A 13,838-nucleotide genomic window follows, 5' to 3' on the forward strand; every position below is an offset into this window, starting at 1 on the left:
AAAATAACTTAAGAAAATTATTTTCCCACACAAGCAGACTTGAGCTTCAAAAGGCTCTTGTAGATAGACACACATATTTTTTTTCAGGAAAAGGATAGACAGATAATTAGAATTGACAGAATTAGAATAGAAACACCAAAAGGTACACAACAATAAAATAATTTAATACTGGATTCCCCCTGGAACAAAAATTAACATCTTTTAGACAGAATTGAGAAGGAAATTAACCCAACAATAGACACTGACCCAAAAAATCAGAAATGACAATTTTGGAAACCATGAAATGGTATAAGAATTCATGTTTTGAGGACCATTTTATCTAGCTAGCTGGGGATTCATGCTGAATGGTCAAAATGTCTGCAGCTGGTCCAATGAAACAATGTATAAAAGAAACTGTTTGCATCCATCAAAGAAAGGGACTGAGTTACTTGGCAATAAACTCACAGATTTTCTGGAGGAATACTTAAACTAAACCATGGACAGTGAGTTAATTGATACAGAACATCCCTGTCCCCGGCAATCAAAAAATTACAGGGCTAGCAGTGCATGTAATATAGAAGTGTGTGTGGACAAGAATATCAACCATGCTATCAAGCAAAATCAAGCTTTTAATAGCGAGTGTCACACAAAGTGGACTAACACATAGGTGTCAGTCATTAAGAACTCAAATGTCTATACACCAATGCCCAGAGTATGAACAGTAAACAAGGTGAACTAGAAATTCAGGTAAATGAGGGCAGATATGATATAGTTGTCATTATGGAGACATGGTGGGATAAAACCCACAAATGGAACACTCAGCTAGAGGGATGTTTAAAAGAAACAGACCAAATAAAAGAAGAGGCGGAGTTTCTCTCTATATAAGAAATAACTACATATCTACAGAAATAACAATGATGAAAACTGTCTTGAATGCATTTGGGTCAATAAAAAAGAGGAAAAAATGACATTGCCATAGGTGTATACTATAGGCCACCCAACCACACAGGGGAAATAGATGAACTTTTTGCTAGTCAGCTAACTAAGGTACATAGGAAGCACATGACAATAGAACATAGTCAAACTAGAGTCTTGGACTTTAAGAGAGATAATTTTAATAAACTTAGAGAGGGCTTGGGAGGGATTCCATGGATGAGAATCCTCAAGGGGAAAACAAGAAGCTTGGGAATTTTTTTTAAAAAAAATAATCCAGTCTAGCACAATACCAACAAAGAAGAAAAATAATAGCTCTCAAAAGAAACCAGCGTGGCTGCATAAACAACTCTCTGATAAACTGAAAAATAACAGGGACAAGTATAAAAAGTGGAAAGAGGGGCACATAACTAAAGCAGAATATTAGCAACTGTAGCTGTCAACCCATATCTTCCAATCCTGATTTAATTGCTAATTTTTTGTAGATCTGTCACTTTAATTCATGATCTAAATGTGGCTTTATACAGTGGTGGATTCAAATATGTGAACAACTGGTTCTCTGTGAGGATGCCGCTTTCGGAAGTCCATTCTGGGCCTGGGCACCCAAAAATTAGCTACCGGTTCTGCCGAACTGGTGCGAACTGGCTGAATTCCACCACTGGCTTTATAAAGTTAATTCTGGATTGCAAAAAAGTTTGTTTATGAAGTGATTGTGCAATATAGGTTTGCTTTCTGATGTCAATGTTTAACTATTAACAGTCTAGAGTTCAAACCCTTCAAAAAAAAGGACCACTCCCCATGCATCTTTCCATAATCAACAGATAAAAGCCTGCTTCTAAATTTCAGAAGTATCATTTTCCTTCTGCTCTATTTGGTGCTTTATTTCTGAAAGAGATATTCAATAACCAGCAAGAAAGAACCATAAAGGTAATTCTTAAATATTTGTTCCTAGCATTAGGACAGATTATAGTAGTTTATTAGAAAATGTTTGATTAAGATGTTAAATTAATAATTTTAAGCTTTATTTTAAAGTAGTTCTGTGACATTTTACTGCTAACAGGTATAGCACATACATTATTTCATTTTTTAAAAGCAGTCACATAGATGCAATGGTCAGAAAATTCATACATTTGTTTAGGATTAAACCAGTTTGATTTCATATATTAACCAGAATATTAAACTGATCAGAGCTATTAAAATGTATGATTAAAGAGGCATGCATATAGCCATCTAATAAAATCATTAGTCTGGAATTAGCTATGCTAATACATGTTCAATTCCTAATCCTTCATTCTTTCCTCTAGCCAACAATAAAATAAGTCCCACGTTTGATAATAGTCTGTATCTTCTTTATCTTTCAACCTCATAGTTAATCTGTCCATCTCTGCACATTCCAATATTTTCCTGATTATTTCTTCTTCTGGTGGCAATCCTTCATTCTTCCAGTATTGTGCAAAAATTATTCTTGCTGCTGTGGTGATGTGTAAGATTAAATATAATTTCTGCTTATTAGTCTTTTCAGGCATAATACCTAGTAAAAAAAGTTCAGATTTAAATTCAACTTCTTCACCCAATATTTTTTCTAACCACATATGTATCTTTCTCCAATAGGCCAAATGTCCACCAAATGTGATAGAACGTGCCTATGTTATGTTTACATTTCCAACATCTTGATATATTTTTAAACATTTTTGCTAATCTTGCTGGTGGCAGGTGCCATCTGTAAAACATTTTATACAGATTTTCTTTATATGAAGTTGACATTGTTAGTTTGTAGTTTCTCTCCCATAACATTTGCCATTTTTCTAATTCTATATTATAGCCAAAGTTTTTCACGCATCTTACTTTTGTTTCTTTCACTTGTTCATTTTCCATATCCAAAATTAACAAAAAGTTATACATTTTCTTAATTAGTTTCTCATCTGAGGTTAACAAAATCTTATCAAACACAGTTTGATCCTTATAAAATCCATACATTTTTACATCTTTTTCATATCTACTTTGTATCTGTAAATGTGCCCACCAAGACAGGTTAACTCTCTGATTTTCCAGTTCTTGTTTAGATTTTAATTTCCCATCAATATTTAGAATATCTCTATATGTCCATATTTTTCAAAGTCTACCAAGTTCGGATGTATAAATGCCTCCATCGTTGATAACCACACTGGAATTTTTAGATATATTTTAGCTTTATTTTTTTCCTATATTGTTGACAAGGCATTTCTTCTTATAAAATGATTTTGAAAGTACTTATGGACTCTGTTTTTCCCATACCATAAGAAAGTGTGCCACCCCAATTGTAAATCATATCCCTCTAGATACAACAACCTTTTATTTCTAAGTGTTATCCACTCTTTCACCCATGTTAACACAGATGCTTGGCATACAACGTCCATTCCGGCAACCCAAAGCCTCCATTTTCCTTAGCATCTTGTAATGTTTTCATCTTAGTTCTAGCTTTCTCCCCCTGCCAAATAAAGTTCAAAATTAATGAATTTAAATCTTGAAAGAATTTTCTTTCAAGTTTTATCGGAATCGTTTGAAATAGAAATAAAATCTTTGGCAACACATTCATTTTTACTGTAGCAATTCTTCCTAATATTGACAGCTGCAGATTTTTCCATCTTTCCAAGTCTAGCTTTATTTGCTTCAACAGTTTTGTATAATTGTCTTCTTTTATTGATGAACACTTAGCCAAAAGATGAATACCTAAATATTTAACCTTTTTCACTATTTGTACCTCTGTTTTCCCTAGTATTTGCCTTTTTTGTTTATCTGTGAGTCTTAACTATTACTTTAGTTTTTTCTTTATTTATTTTTAATCCTGTCATTTCTCCATACTCTTCTATCTTTCCCCATAGTTTAGGAATCATCTCTAAAGGTTCTTCCAAGATAAACACTAAATCATCAGCAAATGCTTGTAACTTATATGTTTCATCTTTTATTTTCAATCCTTTAATTTCTGTGTCTTGTCTTATTCTTCTATTTAACACTTCCAAAGTAAAGATAAATAATAATGGAGATAGTGGACTCCCTTGTCTCTTACCTTTTCTTATCTCAAAGCTCTCAGTATAATCTCCATTCACTATCACTTTGCTGTCTGATTGCTATATATTGTTTTTATCATATTTGTAAAATTCTTTCCAAAATCCATTATTTGCAATTGCTGAACCATAAATTGCGGGGAAACATTATCAAATGCCTTTTGGGTGTCTAAAAACACTAATGCTAGTGTTTCCCTGGATGTAATTCATAGTATTCTAATACATCCATTATCACCCTTAAATTGTTTTTAATTTGTCTCTTCGGTAAAAAGCTGTTTTGATCTGGATGTATAAATTTAACTAAGTATTTTTTCAATCTCTCTGGCATTATTGAAGTAAAAATTTTGTAATCCACATTGAGTAATGAAATTGGTCTATAGTTCTTAATATACGTCAAGTCTGAATCTTCTTTTGGTATCAAAGTAATATTTGCTTCTATCGATGTATTTGGAAGTTTGGCCTCTAACAATAGTCCATTACAAACATCTTTCATTGGTTCGCTTAATGTATCTTGTAGAGCTTTATAAAGTTCCACCGGTAGCCCATCTGGGCCTGGTGTTTTCCCATTTTTTTTGTCATTTTATAGCCTTTAATATCTCCATCATTGTTATTCTTTCTTCTAACATAGTTTTAAATGTCTCTGGAATTTTTGGCAATTTACTTTCTTCAAGGTATTGAGCAATTCTCTCTCTTGCAGCCTTCTCTTTACCATACAATTCCTTATAATGTTCCTTAATTATCTTTTTATTTCTTCCTTTTTAAATTGTAAACAACTTCTCCCATCTACTAAATTATGTATTATTTTCTTCTCTTTCTGTTTTTTAAGCTTTTTTTATGTCCAAGTTTTTTTATTAATTTTCCAATATTGCATTTACATATTTCAAAAGTAGTGTGGCAGTTGAGCATCATAATTCCATTACATTTAAATATCATCAGTACAAATCTCAAAGTATTACAACAACAAATTCCCTCTCTTTCCCCAAAAGATCTACTATCATATTCAGATCAATACAGTTGTTATTCTATCAATCAAACAAAAAATACCTTTCTAATATTCATCAATAATCTTCAGTCTATACATATCTTAATTAATTTGACATTCCATCTTTTAGACAATAACATAATAAGTTTTTCTTAACTTTAATTTTGCATTAATGTTTAAATTTAACATTTAATCTTTATCATTTCCAGATTTTAAATGATCCCAATTTTTCAGTCTCCTATCTCATATTTAGGGCTAATAATTTTTCTTTTCTTTTCCTTTTTCTACTTCTTTCCTTTCTTCCTTTCCAGAAAAAGAGAAAAATAAATAAATAAGTAAACCATCAGCATTTATACCACAAGCTAATATATGAATTTAATTATTAGTATTTATACTTCTAAGTTTTATTTAACCTGTGTCTCAACTCATGACAATATCTTAAATTCAAGTTTTAGTTATCTATAAACATTCAAACTTTTAGCAAATCAGTAACCTGGTAATTGATTTTCCCTTAATATTTTAATTTAATATTTAATATTTATCTTTCTTCCAAATTTTAATTAAACACGATTCCTTTATCACAATTCCTCATATGATCTAATATTTAAAATATAGACCTTATATGTAAAATATATCCTATATCTTAACAAACTAATAAGACAATATAAGTTGCTGTTTTCTTAAGAGGGCTAGCTGGTTTAACAGTTCGTCCCTTTCTTTTTCCAGTTTGATGCAGTTGTCCCAAAGTATTTATCTTGTCTTTCATCTGTTTTTCTTTTTTGTCTTCAAATTCCTTCTGGTTTATAAGAAAAGTCCTTTCCCTGTTCTCTATTATCAGTTTCCTTCCCATGTTTTCCACAGTTTGTATTTGTTGAGTATCTAAGTCTTCTGTCATAACATTTGGTTGTTTCCCCTTCTCTATAGAATTCTGTATAGATGATTCTTTAGTTGAAGTCATAGTTTGAGCTTGAATAAGGAGAGTTTGGATAATTGCTTTTAACATATAAAGAATTTGTTCCTGTACTTCCTCTGTGGGAGAAATCCATTCCTGTTCTTCTTCCATTGTCGTATATTAAACTAAACAAAAAACTTACAATCAGAAAGTCCACCAAGTAAAAAGCTGAGTTGAGTTTCTTGCAGATGGTGCTTCAAGGTTACTTTGTATCTCATCTGTTTTTAAGCCAATCAACAAGTCTCTCTTAAAGAATAGCAGGTTAGAGTCTCAAATTTAGCTCGCAAATGTCATCTCAGAGTTAGTTAGATCTTTTCAGTTTTCTTTTCCCCCTCTTTTTTAAGAGGAAGAAAAGAACCCAAATCTTCAATAATAGAGTAAAAATCAGAGAAGAAGAAAAAATAGAGAACATAAAGTTACAAGTCTTATAATCCACCAGTTTTAAAAAATAGAATTGCAATTAGGATCCCAGTATTTTTCCCAGCGTTTTAGACTCCCAAGTGGTTGATAGCCACTGTTTCTGGAGGGAGGGCTAAAATCCCCCTTCCTTTACCACAGGGGGGAAAGTACTTTAGCAGCTTATGCAGGAAATTAAGTAATTAGGATGTAAGAGAGGCAGATCTCACCCAATCCTTTCCATGCTGCTTTGAAGTTGCCAGATGTTAATGTGACTTCGGCTGTTAGCAGCCTAGAGACGAGCCATATTTCTATGGCCAGTCCTTTTGTCCACCAGTTTGGAGGAAATGCAAGGTCTCACAGGAAAGTTGCTGCTCTCCTGTGATCCAGCAAAAGCCCCTCCTTTCTGGTTGCCTCTCCGGGGCGATTTTTGGCCCTTTTCAGGGCCCCCCAGCGATGCAGCCACCATGGACGGCTGGGAGATCTGCTCTTTCTCCCCTGTTCAGTTTTGCATCGCTGTTTTTAAAGCTTATAAGCTAGCCATTTTCCTGGCTTATTAGCATTTTCAAAGAAATTTTGTTTTGCTCTCTTTATTTGTTCCGCCAACTTTTCTGAGTCCAACAAATTCAGCTTATGTTTTATTATTTCCATTTCTCTTTTCAATGTCTTTTTCTGTGGGTTTTGTTGTAATTCTGTCTCTAATTTTCTAAACTTTTCTTTTAATAATAAATATTGCTGTCTTCTCTGTTTATTTTTCTTTGCCATATATGTTATAGCTATACCTCTAAAATACGCTTTAGCTGTATCCCATAAATTTGTAGTGATGTATCTTTTTTATTTTCTTTAAAGAAGAATTCCATTTCTCTTTTCGCCAACTCTATGAATTCTTTGTCTTTTAGTATAGATTGATGTAAAATCCATCTTGGTTTTTTTGTATTCCTTTCCATGTCACTTTTAAAGGATAATGATCTGCCCATGTGCCTATTTCTATCTCAATTTCCTGTATATCCATCCTTAATTCAGAAGTCATCCAAATCATGTCAATTCTTGACCAAGATTTATGGCTATTTGAGTAAAAAGTATATTGTCAATTTTGAGGATTGATTTCTCTCCAGACATCTTGTATTCCAATTTCTTCTGCCATATCAAAGAATGTCTTGGGTAGTTTTCTTCTTAGGGGTTTTCCTGTTTTGCTACTTTTGTAATCCATTGTTCCACTACTATCGCACTAAAGTCTTCTATTAAACATATATTTTGGTATTCCATTTCTATTAGTTTCCAGTGTAATCTTTGATAAAATTGTTCTTGATTATCATTTGGGGCATAAATTACCACTAACAGTATTTGTTTTTGATGTAAATATATTTCAACCATTACAATTCTTCCTTCTTCATCTGAGTATAATAATTTAGAATCTATTGTCTCTTTAACGTATACAGCCACCCCTCGTTTCTTTTGTTGTGCTGATGTGTAATGAAGCTTCCCCATTTTCGGGTATTCCAACAGTTTGTAATGTTGTTTTTTTTATGTGTGTCTCTTGTAAACAGATTATATCTATATTTAATTTCTGAAATTTCCTAAAAATTTTATTTCTTTTTGATGGGGAGTTTAGTCCATTTACGTTTACCGAAAAAAATTCATTTTTTCCCTCCATTTCCTCTTTCATTACTTATATTTTGGTCTAGTCGATCTTGTAGCCCTTTGTTCTCTGGCAGTTCCTTCTCCTTCACCGGTTTGTTCACCTTCCTCCTTCTGTTGTTCTGCTTGTGCCATTACTCCTTGGACCGTCTCTCCCATCTGCTTATCCCCTTGTTGTTGATGCAGTCCTTCATCCAAAATTGCTCTATTTCTTACTTCAAAGTCCTCTGCTTTCCATATTGAATCCAGTCAATGTCTTGTATTATTCCAGTTTATTAAAATGCCTTCTGACATTAGCCTTCTGAAATTTATGCCTTTGGCAATCAACTTTGTAGTTATAAAATGGTAGTGTCTCCGGGTATCCCTTACTCTCTTGGGCATCTGTTTTAGGACCACAATTTCTTTATTTTTATATTGTAATGGTTCCTCTCTCCCTTTTCTCAGTACTTCATCTCTTGTTGATTTCTTCATGAACCTCACATGCACTTCTCTTGGTAGTCTGTTTTTTCTTGCATAGCTTGAATTCATGCAGAATATTTGATCCGTCTCATTCTGGATAGCTGCTCTGTCTGCATTTAAAAGTTCTGCCAACAACTCAATGATCACCATTTCTATATTTTCTTCACTATCTTCAGGAGTATTTTGAAATCTCAAATAATGTTCCACTTCTCTCATTTCTACCGTTGCCATATCCCGTTTTAGCTCTTGATTTGTTTGTTCCACTCCTTCATTCTTTTGCAATAACATTTCCACCTTTTTATCAATGTCTTCAGTTTTATTTTCCACTTCCTGGATTTTCTGTTCATTTTTAATGATCTTTTGATTTTGGACTTCAAACTGTGCCTTTATATCCAGAATTTCTTCGCTTACTTTCTTCAGTTTACTTTGCGTTTCCTCATGGTTTTTCTGCAAGATTTCTTGAATTAATTTTAATGAGGCCTGTGTTTCATCTTGAGCCGTGCTTGCTTTGTCACACTGTAGCAATGTACCAACAAAACTCTGAGTTGTTGGGCTGGCTTGTACGACAGAGGGCACTGATGAGATTTTCTTTGGAAGTCTGGAAATATTAGATATACTCATTTTGTGGCTCACAGTCTTAAACCTATATCCAAAGCATAAACAGGAATCAGCTGTTGTGAGGCAAATCCACCTCCTCCAGTCCTTTCTTGCATCTAAAATGTTCTTTTTTTTCAAGAGAATTTCTATTTGGTTTTTAGCCAATGTCAACAAGCATAGCTATAAACAGCCTTTTCACTTGTTATCTCAAACCAAGGCTTTGTTTTTCTCATGTTTCTCAAGGTCACTTTCTTTTTATTTCTTGTTTTTCGCCACTAGGTGTCCTCCTCGGCTTATTTATCAGTCTCCACACTCCGAACTCAATATTTCCCCTTAATATTAAATTGCCGCTTCAAAAGTCTCTCTGGGGGGTCTTTACTCTTTCAAGTTCTCCCTTTCAGGGTCTCAACATTTTCAATCACAAGGAGAAGGAAAAGACTTCAGCTCACCCAGACACAGCACGTTGTTGGAGACCAGCTGTTTTTCATAGCTTCCCTTCCGGCTATAGACAACTTGGGCTGCCTCGTCTCTCCTGGCAGCCTTTCTTCTGCCCCTTTAGAGGGGGCTTCAGTCCACCCAGATTGGTTGCAACCAAATCTAAGCTCCTGAAATATCCCTCTTTCTTCGTTGCCCCTCCAGGGCACTTTCTTTTACTTTAAGAAATGCTAGGTGAAGCGAAACCAAACTGAGAGGCTGGAGATCCATCCTCTCATGGCCGTCTCATTCTCTGCTAAACCGTTGATTGGAAAAATTAACATATGTTTATGAAAAAAAAAACAATAACATCTTTATAAAATCATTAGAATATCAACTAGCTATGTTCAACTATATTTGTAATTATTATAAACTAGGAATCAGAAGGAGTCAGAAGCTAATAAGCTTCTCACAAAAGTCTGTGCCTTCTAATAAAAATTTTTAATCTGGAAAGATGCTATCAGATGCCTGATTTTTTACGATCCCAGACTAACACTGATTTCATACAATGTAAACAAGGAGTATTTATTTACCCACTAATTTAGTAACAATGTTCCTTTCCAACAACCAAGTCTGAAAAGGAATGGTTGCTGAGTTAACACATGACAGAAAGAAAAAGAGAGAAAATTCTCTTATACCAAGGCTTGTTCATTTATAATTCACATTTCTGAACTGCCCATCTCCCTCAGAGAAGGATTCTGGTTGATGTACAATAAAGCATCAAAATATAAAACACTATAGAAAAATTAAAATGTTAAAGTTAAATGGTACAATTAATTAAAAAAATTATAACATTTTTTGAAGAATAATTGCACCCTGTCAAAATAATTTGACAAAGGCAAAAAGAGAGGTCTTTCTTTGTTTTTTCTTGAAAACGTTTCTTGGATGAGAAGCAAAATGTTTTCAAATAAAAAAACTAAGGAAGTCCATTTGCCTTTTGAACAGGACTTTTGGGACAACCATCATGATTTAGAAACTCCATGGACATTACAATAAGAAAATAAACACTGGGCTTTCTAAATTGCATGATCTCCTAGGACATTTTTAACATCAGTCTCCACTAAATTCTGCGGAACACTTTAAAATTCCTCTTTCCTTTCCATCAAAGAATGGTACTACCAACATGATATTTTTATTACTTTTTGTTAAATTAAGTTCAAAAGGTTTCTCCATCTCCTGGGAATATATAACAGCTATAAAAATTTCATCTTCCTTGTTTTTCTCTTGATAATGTTGAAGACCATAACTGTAATGTTTTGAGTTCCCGTTTTAATAGTTGTAGAAAAAAAAAATCTGAATTTTTCCAGTTTGTTTTCTCTTGGGGATCATCACTGAAGAAGGCTGCCAAGTGTGAATTATTGAAACAAAGGACTTATAAAGTGAGAGATCCCAACACTCTGCTTATGCTGCTAACATTAAGGAGGGGAAAAAACCTTTAATTTCTCTTTTATTGCAGCCCTATTATTATGGAAAGAGCGTCATATGCAGAACTATTCAACTATAAAGGATATAATATACCAATAGAATTAATGAAACTTGACCTTCTTGAGTCAATAGAAGATTTTGAAGTGAGAGACAGTGATATATTCATAGCCACTTATCCAAAATCTGGTAAGAATTCTGTAATATGATATGAGAAATGTATATTTGAATTTCATACTGTAACTAAACTTTCTCTTTGGGAAGTTTCATTCTGCCCGTCTTTATGTTCTAAGTAAGCCTTCTTGTTGGGAATTATTCTGCAATTATCAAAAGTTAATAGAACTGCTAAAAGGGCTTTATTTTTTTAAAAAATAAATAAATCTGGAATTAGTGGAGCTAAGAGCATTCTAAGTAATCCTCCATGTTGGTATCCTTTACTAAGCAAGGGAAGTCTACATAATTAGGATCTTGTTTACAGCATGCTTTGAAAGTATTGCAACCAAGTAAAGATCCCCTTACTTGGAAACCCCACCCAGAAAGAAAAGATTTAACTCTTTCTTCCCCTGCTTTGACTCAAGAGAAAGAAGGAACTTTTTCTCTTCTATAGCTTGGTGCTCTTTACTATTCACCCCACCACTTCCTCCATACTCTGACTCACTTTTTCTATCACCTAGAAAAAAAGAAGTCATGATAGCTACCTTTTTGTTTGTATTCAAGGGCTTTTTAGACAGAAGAATTGCAAGAATAGTTTTTCTGAAAATGATTTTCTCTGGTTTGGGTTTTTTGAAAGAAGAGGTAGGGGAAACTGCTGGATTCCATCCAAGCAGGAGATGAACCTTTCTCGTGCCACATTTCTAACTTGTGAATAGATATATTGCACTGATTATGTTGATCTAGTTTTGAATTTTGTACATGTGTTGTAGCCTTTGTTAGTTCTGCTCTTCATAAATAAATGCCTTTATTTTGGAACTTGGTCTGTATCATTGAGACCAGGCATTTCTTATTAAAGCCTTACTCACAGAACAGACCTCATTGACTGCATGGTTCTCTCTCTCCCCCTTTGATTTTTTAAGAATTTGGAGAATTCTGTATACTGTGGCTTTGATAGAACAATTTCCAAGCTCCTTTCTTTCTCAAGAGCTCTAGAGCTAGGAAGAAGGAAAGAATGTATCTATGGAACACCATGAGGTTGCACTTCAGTAATGCCACCTGCCATTCTCCTTCCTTCCTTCCTTCCTTCCTTCCTTCCTTCCTTCCTTCCTTCCTTCCTTCCTTCCTTCCTTCCTTCCTTCCTTCCTCAATGAGGAACCCTTGGAAGAAGAGGTCTAGAAGTAGCAAAAAATGTTACTTCTATTATTAAATGAATTCCTTCCTACTCCAACAAGGGACAAATGTAAGGCCCATAGTTTAGAAGTTAGTACATATGGAGACATAGGTTTGATATCCTAAAACTCTCAATCCAGAAATTCAGAACCATTGTCTACTTCATACAACTCACAATATAATCAATTACTATTCTTGCTTGCTTTAAGACATTTCTAAATATCAAATGGAACATTTCTAGATTTTAAGTGAGTTTTCCCTCTAGGTCAGGGCTTTTCAACCAGTGGTACGGGTACCACCTATGGTGCATTGACACCTGGCAGGTGGTATGCGACCATCCTAGAAAAGTGGTAATGGGGAGGGGAATGAGCTGAACTGGTAGCAGCATCGCACAAGCCTGAGCGAGAGATGGCTGGAGCTGCAGGGCTGTCAGGCTCAGTGGAATTGCAGGATCAGTGCCATTTTCCAGCTGATCAGCGCTTCTTCGGGGCTATTAGGGTTCAGTGGAAGTGCCAGGATCAGCGCCAGGCTCCAGCTGGAGCTCAGCACTGATCCTGGTGCTTCTGCGGAGCCCTGAAGAAGCACAAATCAGCTGGAAAGCAGCACTGATTCTGGAGCTTCTGCTGAGCCCAGAAGAAGCGCCGATCAGCTGGAATGTTGCAGCATCTCCAGGGTCTTGTAATTTACATTCAGATGCTTGGCAACTGATTCATATTTATGACGCTCACAGTGTCCCAGAGTCATGTGAACTGACCAAAACCTGCTACAACCACCCAGCAGATGAGGGGAATAAAAACCAAACACCCTCCACCCCCGCTGCCAATCTTCAACAGAAATGCTCACAACAATGAAAACCTCAGACAGGAGGAAGAGCGCCACTGGGTTGGCAGGAGGTGTCTTGCTTGGCTGTGGCTTGGGGGGCACTTTTTTCCAGTGCCATTGTAACTTTGAACAGTCACTAAGCAAACTGTTGTAAATCGAGGACTAACTGTACTTTATCACTTTTTTCTTTTTTTTTTTGTCATCAAGTTTTTGACACCTTGCTAGGCGACTGTTGGTACTCGGATATTGCCATATCCTAAAAGTGGTACAATGGGTGAAAAGGTTGAAAAGCCCTGCTGTAGGTGATGCATGAGTATGTGATAAGTTACATTCTATTTCTGTGATGAGGAGAATCCCAGAATTCACTTGAAAATAAGTCTGACAGCATAGAATATGCTTAAAATTATAATAAGTTACTTCTGCTCACAGATCCTATATGAGTTATTCCACCCTTGGTCTTAACTGATTTCTACACTTGAAATCAGACCAAACTCAAGTTATTTCTTCTCTTAGTGATACAACTTTGGTTATATATGTAATGTAATACCTAGATAATTTCCTAGAGTTTAAAACAAGTTGATTTTCATTTTTAGGAACTCTTTGGATCCAGAATATTGTATGCTTGATTTTGTATGAAGGCCATCGGAATGGAACAGAAAATATTTCCATAGCACAACGGTGTGCATCCATAGAATACAACATATACAATGTGGATATGAGCCAGATGCCATCACCTCGTGTCATCATGTCACATCTACCATATTACCTACTTCCCAAGAAACTGAGGGCCAAAAAGGGAAAAGTAGGCCAATCTTGT

General features: G+C 34.8%; 1 protein-coding gene across 1 annotated transcript in view; it reads left to right on the forward strand.

Moving 5' to 3' along the window:
* The first annotated feature begins 1,709 nt into the window (after positions 1 to 1,709).
* LOC120313513 (amine sulfotransferase-like) overlaps positions 1,710 to 13,838 on the forward strand; it is a 39,011-nt gene continuing 26,882 nt past the window's right edge. The window contains exons 1-3 of the mRNA XM_039355491.1: positions 1,710 to 1,839; positions 10,911 to 11,065; positions 13,615 to 13,823. Of these exons, the coding sequence (XP_039211425.1) occupies positions 10,921 to 11,065; positions 13,615 to 13,823 (354 nt within the window). The 5' untranslated portion in view covers positions 1,710 to 1,839; positions 10,911 to 10,920. The remainder of the gene's footprint in view (positions 1,840 to 10,910; positions 11,066 to 13,614; positions 13,824 to 13,838) is intronic.

This window comes from Crotalus tigris, unplaced genomic scaffold (assembly GCF_016545835.1).
Source record: "Crotalus tigris isolate CLP2741 ecotype Arizona unplaced genomic scaffold, ASM1654583v1 scf7180000018691.1937549, whole genome shotgun sequence".
Taxonomy (NCBI): Eukaryota; Metazoa; Chordata; class Lepidosauria; order Squamata; family Viperidae; genus Crotalus; species Crotalus tigris.